The following is an 11525-nucleotide window of genomic DNA, read 5'->3' on the forward strand; positions in this document are numbered from 1 at the left end:
TAATTTAATAATAATAATAATGAAACAGTTGTTCTGCTTCCCCCCGCTCCCAACATGCAGACCCTTTTGAAATAAATGGAGGGCTTTAAACCTGTCTTCCTCTCATCTGGGATTTAGTTGATTTTCTCACAGCCAAGTCCTGCTCCAAGTGAAAGCAGAAACTTCTCAATATTTCAATGATTTCATGTTCTCCAAGAGAGAAGAAAGGGGACCTAGGAGAGCAAGATGGGTCCTGTTCTGTGGAGAAAATGGGACAGCGTATCTCTCCTACTGTCTGCCACCCCATCAATCTATTTGAATCAACAGGGAAAAAAAAGTAGATAGTTTAAAATAAGCCACTCAGAAAAATAAATGAAAGGGCAAGCAAGTTCTATGAGTGGGGGGGGGGGGAAAGCTTATTTTGAAATGGTCTGTTTTCTAGATATTAGATATAAGAGCAAAAATGGAAAGAGTAAAAAACTGGTTAAAATTGTTCTGTTTTCCTAGAATAAAATATTTATTTCGGAGGCTCTAAATTCTGCTTTTTAGTCAGCCCAAAGACTATGCCTCTCTCTCCCTGAAGACCCCCATCTGACCTATCAGGCCACAGGAGCATAGGCTGGGTCACTGGAAAACTTGGACTTCACCTAAACAAGTAGCCACTCACCGCCCCTTTCAGCTGTGCCCCTACTCACTTTCTGGCAATGGAGAGCAGACATCGGAGTCTCATTGGAAAAGAGAAAATAAATCAAAGAGGACTTGGATGGGGTGTAGGTGAGACTTAGAGGAAAGATTAAATTAAACACGCAAACAGAACAACTAGCTTTGCTACCCAGAATTTCACCTTCCGGTTAGTCTGGTGTTCGGTCTTTGACTCAGTTCCTGTGTGTGGGGCTGGGCGATGGTAATAATGTGGTGCCCTTTTTTCTCTTCCTTGTGGGGGGGGGGAGGGGGGAATGAAGCTGCAGAACACGACTCTCCGGAGTTAAATTTCTAAAGCATTTTTTTCTTTGCTTTTGTTCTGTTTTGTTTTCGTTTGTCTTTATTTGTCTAGTTTTTGGTGGTTGGTAGGTTTTTTTGTACATAGCTCCTTGGTCCCCAGGAGATTCTGATAAGTGTCTCTGGTCAAAAACAGTCAATTTCCCTACCCTTCCCGAGTCTCCCCCCACCCTCACCCCCAGAGCCATCCTGCTCCTCACAACCCCTCCTCCAGTCTCCGCTTTCCTTCCCCCGACTCCCCACTCTCACAAATGCTCCCTCTTCTCCCCCCGCCCTTCTCTCCGGTGTCCACACCCGGTAAGGGCAGGGAGAGCAGAGAGGAGGTGGAGGCGAGCGCTCAAGGAGGGACTCCCCAGATGCAAGCAGGACAACGGACACTCTAAATCCGGGGGGAAACAGGCCCGGGGAAAGCCCCCCGAAATGCCTCTTCGGCTCCCCGCTCTGCCCCGCCCGGTACCTCCCATCCCCCTCAGTAAGTGGCGGAGAATTTCATCCGCTTCTGCTTCTGTCTCTGGTTGCAAAACCACACCCGCACCACGTTCTTTTTGAGGTCCAGTTTCTCGGCGATGGCGGCGATCTTCTCGGACGAGGGCCGGGGCTGTACGGCGAAGTAGGCCTCGAGCGAGCGCTTCTCGGGCGCGGCGATGGAAGTCCGCTTGCGCTTCTTCTCGCCACCGTTGAAGAGCTCGGGCTTGTTCATTTTCTCGCGCTGCGCGCCCTCGGCTTCCTCCAGCCACGCCTGCAGGATGGGCTTGAGCGCGATCATGTTGTTGTGCGAGAGCGTGAGCGACTCGAACCTGCAGATGGTGCTCTGGCTGAGCGAGCCCACGCCCGGGATCTTGAGGTTGGCCAGCGCCGAGCCCACGTCGGCCTGCGTCACACCCAGCTTGATGCGCCGCTGCTTGAAGCGCTCGGCGAACGCCTCGAGCTCGCGCGGGTCCGTGTCCGAGTCGCAGATGGACGCCAGGCCCGCCGCGCCCACCACTGCCGCCGCCGCCGACGCCGCCGCCACCTGCCCGGCCGCCGCCGCCGCCGCCGCCGCCGCTGCCGCGCCGTGGTGCGCCGCCGCCGCCACCAGCCCGGGGTGCGGCAGCCCCGACGGCATGTTCATGGCGGCCGCCGCCGCCGGGTGCGACAGGTGGCCCAGGCCGTGCATGTGCGGATGCGGATGCGCCGAGCCGCCCAGCAGCCCGCCGCCCGGGCCCCCGCCGCCGCCCCCCGGGCCGCCGCCGCCCGGGCCGCCGCCGCCCCCGGGGCCGCCACCGCCTGGGCCGCCGCCGCCCCCCGGGCCGCCTCCGCCCCCCGGGCCGTCGTGGGCGCCGCCGCCGCCGCCCGCCGCGCCCGCGCCGCCCGCGCCGGCCATGAGCGCGAGCGAGGGCGACGAGATGTGGTCCAGCAGGTCACCGGGCTCGAGCGCCTGGTGGTGATGGTGGTGGTGGTGGTGATGCGCCAGCGGCACGGTGGACGTGGACGTGCATGGCACGCTGTTCATCGTGTGGTACGTGGCATCCGGCTTGAACGGGTGGCTCTTGCCCTGGGACACGGCGATGTCCACCGCCGCCAGCGCCTCGGCCCGCGCCAGCAGCGTTTCGTCTAGGCTGGCGAAGAGGTTGCTCTGCAGCTGCAGGCGACACAAACCAAACCAAAAAAAAAAACAAACCACAAAACCAAAAAAAGCAAAAACACAGAACCACCACACACAAGCCGGAAAGCACGACAAGCAAAAGGCAAACACAAAGCAAGCAAAATAATAACGACGAGGGTGGGGATAGTGGAGACCGGGAAAGACAGAATAGGGACACATTGGGGACGAGACAGGGGGTCAGATGAGAAGGGACGGGAGTGTGAGGAGAGGGGCAGATGCGGAGGAGAGGGGGACACAGGAACACAGTCCGGGGACGGGCGTGGGAGACGGAAAAGGAAGGGGAAAGAAGAAGTGCAGATGTAACTCGCAGCTGGGGACCCGTGTCACGCACCCAAACACGCACAGAGACCGCCTTTCCAAGGCATGAAATTAACAGGAAAGAGTGGAGGGAAGTCGAGACTCATGGCCCCAGCGCTCCCCGCTCCGATCGCCGGCGCCCGACCCGGAGGCAGAGGCGACGGGAACACGACACTAAGCGCCACTGTACAAAGCCTGCCTCGCAGCGGGACTCTTCTAAAACTCCCTGCCCGCAAATCCCCGCACCGGGACCTGTACACACATCAGCACCCGACATGCAGCGTCTCGGAGACGGGGAGGGGGCGGGCGCGCGGGCCGGGTCCGCGGGCATGGGGCGCTTACCGGCGGCGTGGGCAGGCAGGCCCGCCGGATGGCCTCGGAGCTGGAGTGCAGCGACGGGTACTTGTGCTCAGGGAGGGTGGGATGCATGGCAAAGTGAGGCTGCTTGCTGTTCATGGACATCATCTTGATGGCTTGGCATGTAAATCCACAAACACTCCGAAAGTCCGCGGGAAAGTGCGCACGCCGGCTCCCCCGGCCTCCCTTCGGAGGCTGCAGCCGCGGCGGCTGGCGGCGCGGAGGCGGCGGACGCGCCGGGGGCCGCTGCTGCTTCTGCTGCCGCCGCTGCCGCCCGGCGCTCCTTTGACCGCGCAGACCGCCGCGCACCGGCCTCGCGATCCCACTTCTCCGAGAGCTCTAGCCCCGTGCGCCGACGGGATGCACTCCTCTTACACCTGAGCCCCAATTCTCGCGGCCGGTCCGGGGAGCTCTCGCGAGAGCTCGCGGTCCCGCCGCGCTGACAGGCATCAGCTGTCTCCGTCTATCTGACGCGCGCTCTCCCTCTCAGCGGCGCCGTGCGTCTGCGCGCGCGCGCGCGCGCTCTCCCGGCCGCGACCCGCGCGTGGGAGCCGCTCTTATAGTGACCACCAGCAAGGACAGCGCAGGTGATGCACCTGTAGCTACCCGGACATGCGCACTGCACTTCTCACCTTTCCCATCGCGGGTCTGGAAAGATCAAAAGGGCCAGCTATTGTCTGAGGGTAGGCATCTTTTAGGGGAAGAAAGACAAGATGCTCGCCAGCCCCTGGGTGGTTTCCCTCCCTCCCCCACACCCTCACCCTGATCGCAAGCCCTGAATATATGCGCATTACTTAGGCACACCTCGTCTCCGGGACGTCTAACAAGCTGTTATATAATGTATACAGCTGGGCATTTGTATGTTAAATTATGCCCGCGCATTCTTCTGTATGCAGTATAAATAACACAGAAATGCAGAAGGTGCTGTCTTTTGCGGCAAGAACCTGTTTCTTTCATGGTTTATAAATAGGTTCCTGGAGAATGAATAATCGCGGTGACAGACGTTTGTTTGAAGCAGTCAGATGCTATTGATTTCCATATGATTTAATTTCCTCCGCATACTTTGTTGTTGTTGTTGTTGTTGCGACTATAAGTGTGTCAGGCACCGACAGTGACAGCCACTTAGGAGCCACAAGGAGCGTGTGCTTTCTACTAGGGAACGGCTGGTTGTTGAAATGAAGTTGTGCATTTCTCTTATTGTTTGTCTCCTTTAACCGTGTACAAACCCACATTTCAAACAAGCTCCGGGTGATCTGAGGCTTCTTGTAATCAAAAGGAAAAATAGTTAACAGAGTGTAGCTGGGATCCTTACCTCTCTTCAGCGTACACACACACACACACACACACTTTATGTTGGAAACTCCAGGAAAAGGAAATAGCGTCAGAGAAAAGGGAATAAGATGTTGAAGAGAACTTTATTTTCCCTTCCATCGTTTTGGCTTGTTTGCCGACCACCCGCCCCCCCCCGCCCCCCAGATACAGATATACATACAGATGTATAGATGTGTATATATATACACACACATATTTTTTTTTTCTTCAGTAGGGAACAGAATCAAGCCAATTTATAGGAAAGCGTGATTAAAATATTAATTCAAACCAACTTAAAAGAACGGGGCCCAAGCTCTGGTCCAGCTTTTTTTTTTTATTATTGTGAAATCAAAACGTAAGAAGAATAAATCAATTAGCCAACCTGCTATGTGGCCCTTATGTGGCAGGCAGATCAAGGGCCTCCCAGGGAACCATAGTTCAGGTGCCCGAGTCCCCAGGGACTCAGCCCTTGCCCGGGGTGATAACAGCCCAGATGTTATCACATCTGCAGAGAGAGCTGGAGAACGGCAAGGGGCTGCTTATGGGAGGCAGAGATCAGATAAATAATCTTTCTGGTCTCTCCCACAGCAAGGAGGTCTGTATTTCCGCCGAAGATTAGATCTCATTTCTATAAACCTAAATTTGCGTTCGCTTGGATCTTTTCTTTGGATAAACGCGTGCGTATTTAGCGGACACGCTCCCTACTCAAATTCCAAGAAGAGCCCAGAGGCGTCACCAGGGCTTTTTTTTTTTTCTTTTTTCTTTCTGTCTTTTCTTTTCTCTCTACCTTTCCCCCTCCCCCTACCCCCTTGCAGCCCGAGAGGGGAGTAAGAAGGATGTTCACTTGCTAGTGTGAGAAGGAGCCTCGTTTCCATCCATTACGCGGTCCCTTGGGAGTGCTAAGTGCAACTTTATCTCTACGGGGAATGAACCGCGAGCAGGACATCGCTGGAGGGAGCGAATGAGTCCTACGGTAGTCTTCGCACCGGGTGTCCAGGCTTAACTTAATCCTTCCTGACACCCACCGCGGCGGTTCCCTGAGCTCGCCTGCATTAGGGGAGAGGGGGGACGGGGTGGGGGGGAAGGAAGGGCCCCACAGAGGATGAGCGCCTAGATCCTGTCTCCCCCTCCCCCCAGGGAAACGCTGGCTTTTAGGGACCCCAAAAAGTGCAGGGGAAACAAACGCAAATAGCACAGTTTTGGGGCCACATGGACTCTGAGAGAGAGAGGTGAGCCCCTGAGTACCCGAAGCTCATCTCGGTTTACCCTCCAACACTGAGAGAGCGCCAATTAACCCAGCGGGGAGGTCCCTGGCCTGAGGTCAAGACTTCACCTCCTTGTCCAGACTCCTCTCCTAGTTCACTTCTTTTTGGACAACCAGAGTCCCTGCCCAGCTTAGGGTGGGCTCAGACCTTTGCTCAGAATGTCTCACTTTCCCCCAGGGCTAGAAATAGGGACCTGGGTACAATTCCCATCTCACTATCCCCCCTCACCCCACTAATGGATTGGAAGCCCATTTAGGGCACATCTGTGTCCACCCTGGCACTTAGGAAGGGTGCTTGTCACAGAGTGAAAATACCCCATAGAACAATACACGTGTGTAGGAAGGAAGAGAAGGCAGACGAGGGCCGGGAGAAAAACAAAGAGAGTTTAGCAAGCCAGGACCAATGGGGAGTGGGGGGAAAGCAGGAAGATCACCGAAGGGGTCTCCTCTCTCCCTGAAAAGGAGACGCAGATTGGAACAGAAGGGCGTGCTGTCCCTACGAGAAGCTGTCTATCTTGATTCCAGCCAGCAATTTTTCCAAAGTCATTTATTTCATCCTTCCCTCATTTACTTTCTACCCTACCTTCCTTCCTCAAATGCTTGCTGAGCACCAGTCTGGGCCAGGGCAAGACACTGGAGATAAAATGAGGTATAAAATACAGGCATCTGCCTTCGGGCGGTGGCAGTCTATGAGAGTGGGGTAGCTACAGGTGAAGGGGGTGTTTTTGTGGTACAGGTGTGACAGGTGCGGTGAGAGGGAATTGTATAGAAATACCGTGTGGGGTAGGGGATGCTGCTTGGAGAATTACCCTGTCACATCCCTGCTGGGCCTCAGCCCCAGGCTAGAAAGTGGGACACGGTGGTAGATCTGCCGGTAGTTCCTTGGACCTTATCAAGCGTTTCCCTACTCTCCCCAGGGCAGTGAAAGGGAAGGGTGGTGGACTGGGGCTCAGTCCATCAATGTCACTGCTTTGTTTTCTGGGTTTGGCAAGTGCAGTAACTAGATGGCCCCTGCCAGAGCTAGTGATGCCCACGTGGGGTCTGAGCCTTGGCATAGAATCCTGGGCAGGTTGGGGTTTGTTTTTTTCTTTTTTTCTTTTCCTTCCTGTTTAATGACCAACACAGATTCCCTCCTCACCCGATCTCATAGCTTTGCATTTTATCAAGACGGAGATAATGAATGCACAGCTATTGATTTCCAAGGAATTTCCGCCCCCAGGGATAGGGAGTCTATCATCTGGATCAGAAACACATTTCTTTCCCTCATTAATTAATTTTCTCCTCCTTCGTTGGCAGGCCCCGCTTCACATTTCCTTTCGCAGCGCCTCTTTCCCGGGCTTAGGGAGCAGACGTTGGTAGGCTGCAGTGAAGACCCGCGGGAGAGGCGCAGCGCAAGGGCGGGACCGGCTGGGGGTGAATGCTGCTCGCCTTTAAGCACCCCGCCCCCTCCACAGCTGCCACTGGCTGGGCAGCCTTTCTTCTTCCGAAGCGGCGCGGGGAAAGTTAGCTCTGGACTCAGCAGCGCCTACCTGCACGCCTCCCTCTCCCCAGCCCCACCTCTGGGCTTGAACCTGATTTATTTACCCGCATTCGGGGACGCCGGGGGGCGGGGGAGGGGGCGGAGCGGTGGTCCTGAGGAATGTGCGCTGAAGTGAGTGGAGATTGTGCGAGTACAAGAGAAGGGGATCGGGCCTCACGTTCTTGCCCAAACGCGGGGATCTGGAAAAACCTGCAAACCCGGGCGGCCCAAGACGGAGCTCCGCTCGTCGCAGATGCGGGGCGCCACGTTTCCTCCCGGCTGCCGCCCAGAAACTCGGCCGGTTCACCGCGCAGCCAGCGCCCTGCGCGGGGGAAGTCGCCAGAGCGTAGAGTCGGCCGGCTTCCGAGGCCGCCTGGGTTGTTTTAAGCGGTGGGAATGAACTGGCCAGCAGAGGACTAGGAGGCCTAGAATTGGGAGGGGCGGGGGGGGGTGTCGGTTCTCGGAAGAGGGGCGGCACTTGGGAGGTCCGGCTCCCTTCCGCTCAGACACCCGCTGTCCGAAGGGTGGGACAGAGGAGGGACTAGTGCCGTGCTTTCGCTTCCCCTCCTGGCGGCCTTGCCAGCGTCAAACCTGGGCAGCTTTGATCCTGGGTCTCTCTAAGCACTGACCCTTGCGCATTCCGGCCCCGTCCCTCCCGCGGTGTGGGCACTGGGCTCCTCGCCCGCCCAGCCCGCAAGGCCGTCCTGGGAGGTCGCCCTGCCCTGTGCCACCGCTCAGCCCAAGGCACGAGTTCACAGCCACGCTGTCGTTGGCGAGAGCTGGGAGATTTCCCACAGGCCACTGTCCTTCCTTTCTACCCCGCTCTGCCCGCACCCGCGGCCGCTTGTCTCCCTCGGTCCCAAAGGCCGGGGTGGGTGAGTTATTGAGGCCGGTGGTGATCAGCTCCTGTGAGGCTCCCAGGTGGGACCTGCGGAGGAGGTTCTCGAGTAAGCCGCTGGAAAACCCAGTGTTTTCGTTCTTCTAGCCGTTTAATTCAAATGCCACTTCCGTTGGGAACGTTTTCCTGGATGTCGAGCACCCCACTCCGAGATGTCCCTAATACACACACTTGGGATCCGAATGATGCGGCAGTAAAGTTCACTGCCGGTCATTATCTCTCTTGGCGTTACATCTGTAGAGATCTAGGTGTATATATATATATAATCTCCACCCTAACCCCTCGGTGGACTTAAACCCACCTACCTTGTGAAAGCCCTAGGGATGATGTAGGACTACGTCTCCGTCCTAACAGGCGCACGGCCTCCCTCGCCCGCTAGTTGCCAGAACAAGTTTCACTGTCCAAGTGACAATGCTGGACCGCTAACGCTTGGCCACGGGCCCCTGTGGTTTAGGTCCCAAGGGAAGCAGAGCTGCTCTCGCCCCGCCCAGGCCCTTTCCAAAAAGGGAGAGCGCGCTGGTCAGAGAAGGGGCTTCGAGGTCTCCTGGTTAAGAACAACAACGAACAAACCAACTCTGCAACAGACACGCCCGCCCCTGACCCCACGCGACGAGATGGGAGTTGTGTCGCCTTCCTCTCCCCGGAGAGCCGCGGGCCCGCCGCTCCCACTCGGCCACACGCGCGCGTTGGAGGGAGGCAGCTCCGCTGGCGCGAAAGGACCGCAGAGGACCCCCAGGCCCCCGCGAGCGCAGTTCCGGGAACCGAGAGGCGAGCGCCCGTCGCCCTCCGCAGGCTCGGCTCGGCCTGCAGGAGCGGGATCCCCAGGAGGGCCCAGACACCCCGAGGACAGCGCGAAGCCTCGAGTCCACACGCCGAGGTGCGGAGCTGGGTCCTGTCGCCCGGCTCCGAAGCTCGCAGGCGCCGCCGCCAGCCGCCCCTCCTCCCCGCCGCCTGCACAAATCAAAGCCCCTTGCGAGGGACTGGGAAATAGTTGCCTTGTCATGTAACACATTGCCCTGATTTATTATAAAATTTTAACGAAATCATGCATATTTTAACAGCCTTTAATCACTGCATGAAAATTTAATTCATGGACTGTAGCGCGTTTAAATAAATGAAGTGTTAATTCATTAGGATTAATTAATTTGTTAAAGGATTGTGTGCAAGGTTAAGGTGGAAAGAAAACTCTTTGTTGGTTTCGCGTCTTAATCGCCAGGTTTCGCGAGTAGTAATAAAAGGAAAGGAAACCGCAGAGCTGGTCCTTTCTTTGGGCGGGGCCCTGGCGGGAGCAGCTCAGAGCGCCCTCAAGAGCGCGGGAAACTCCGACCAGAGGGGCACCGGCAGATCTGTCCTCCCGGGAGAAGGGGCAGCGGCACTGGCTTCGAGAATCCGGGAAGGAGGGGTTCGCCGGAATCAGAGGAAGGAAAGCGGGACCGTAGCCGAGGCGGGCGGGCCAGACCTCACCTCCCCACCGCCAGCACAAAGATGACCCAGTGAGTGAAGCGAGGTCGCGCCTTCCGGTCCTCGGAGCGCCAAGCCTCGGCTTAATGGACAGATGATGGGCCAGCCCTGCCACCTCCTGAGCCTTCTAGCCTTCTGGGAATCACAGTCTCGCCAGCAGGCCGCCGGTCCTGGCGGCGCGGCTGAGCCTAGAGTCTCAGGGGATGCTCAGAGAGAGGAGGCGGACCAAAGCCAAACTTGCCAGCTCAGGCTGGGGCAGTCGGGAAACCTTTTCATCAGGAGCCCTGATGTTAGGGAATGGTTCCTTCAGCACCTCTTCTGAGACATCTGATGAATAGGCACCCCCTTGCAAGAGAGCGGACATAGGTGCAGAAGAGATGTCCTCTTCCGCATCAAACTCTTATTCATCCTTAAAGACCCAATACAAACAGCACTTCCGTGAAGCAGCCTGGTTTCCTTTCTGCTCCACGCTATCCCGAATACAGACACGTTTCTGCTCACCAGTGTTATAAGAATTAAAATGGTCCAGAACTAGGTCCTCCTTCCTCACAGAAAGTCTCAGTAAATGCCTAAGTCAAATCTTTGCCCTAGGGTACTGGATGTTCACATCCCCAAATTATGTGTCACACTAGGCGCACACTTCTACACACTTGGTTAATGCAACTAACATTTATTAGAGGGGGTCTGCTCCCTGTTAAGACACAGCAGACCTAGAAATCTACCTTGTTTCAAGAAATGGAGCTTCAATCGAACTTACTCTAGGCTGCCTCTGTCATGTCAAACTGAAGATCATCCAAGCCTAAGCTTCAGATGGGTTCTTAAAAGAAAGCTGCAGCTTCCTCCCTCAGAGTGGGGTTCCGAGAATTAGGCAATAAATGTTCGCTATGCACTCTGAGATCACTGCTTAAAAGGTTTTCTCTCTGCCAAGTATTATTAGAAGGATCGGGTTACATCATGATAGGCAGACTGTTGTAGGACTCCAGAGAATAGGAATGAAAGACCTTCTTATGAGGCCTTGGGAAACCCTTCTAAATAGGCCACACTCCATGAAACTAAACTGTTCTCTACAAATATCATTCACAGGTACAAAAGTGAGGGGGGAAAAAGTCTAGTGCATGTATTACACTTTGAATTGAAAACCATTCAAGTATACAGAAACAGGTTCCTGAAACATCTTAAGAATCAAGACTGAAGTTCTTCCCTTGTTCAGGGGTACCTTTACAGGTTTCAAACCAGCATAAATACAAACGAACTTATAAGAAAACAGAGCAGATTTGAAATTAAGGGACTATATATCTTCAAGTCTGACATTTTCAGTTTAAGTCTCAGTTGATCCATTAGAACAGGAAAAAGACTTGTCATTTTGGATGGGATGAAGATTTTTAAAATTAAAAGATAAACACTAAAGGTCATGTCAAAATAATATCTAACATCATGTCACATTCTCTTAGCCACAGCATTTTAAAAAGATGAGCAGTCAGAAGATACTGTTTTTATAAAGACATGAACTGATGTGTCTTTTCCCTTTATCACTAGCGCATCTTTTTCTAACATAGCCTTAGTGCTATTTTGAAATTCATCTAAATGTCAGAGTTAATGTGAATCTTTATAAACTTAAAAGTGGCACACACACAACTCCCATCACTGAGCTTGCACTTAGTGGTAGACTTAGATCGAGGACACAGTCAGGAATTAAATGCTACTTGAAAAGAAACATGCTAATACTTCCAAAATACTACTTTGAAAAGAATCCTTGGAAACTTCAAACCCATTCATCCTTTGGCCTATAAATGTG

The 11525-nt window shown here is 54.8% G+C and overlaps 1 protein-coding gene across 1 annotated transcript; it reads right to left on the minus strand.

Moving 5' to 3' along the window:
* Positions 1-1447: 1447 nt before the first annotated feature.
* Positions 1448-3498, minus strand: POU4F1 (POU class 4 homeobox 1). Its single transcript, XM_036831900.1, has 2 exons — positions 3263-3498; positions 1448-2599 (listed from the first exon to the last, which is right to left on the minus strand). The coding sequence occupies exons 1-2, from the start codon at positions 3383-3385 to the stop codon at positions 1448-1450; spliced, it is 1275 nt and encodes a 424-aa protein (XP_036687795.1). The 5' UTR covers positions 3386-3498.
* Between the last annotated feature and the right edge of the window lie 8027 nt (positions 3499-11525).

The sequence above is a fragment of the Balaenoptera musculus genome, chromosome 18 (assembly GCF_009873245.2).
Source record: "Balaenoptera musculus isolate JJ_BM4_2016_0621 chromosome 18, mBalMus1.pri.v3, whole genome shotgun sequence".
Taxonomy (NCBI): domain Eukaryota; kingdom Metazoa; phylum Chordata; class Mammalia; order Artiodactyla; family Balaenopteridae; genus Balaenoptera; species Balaenoptera musculus.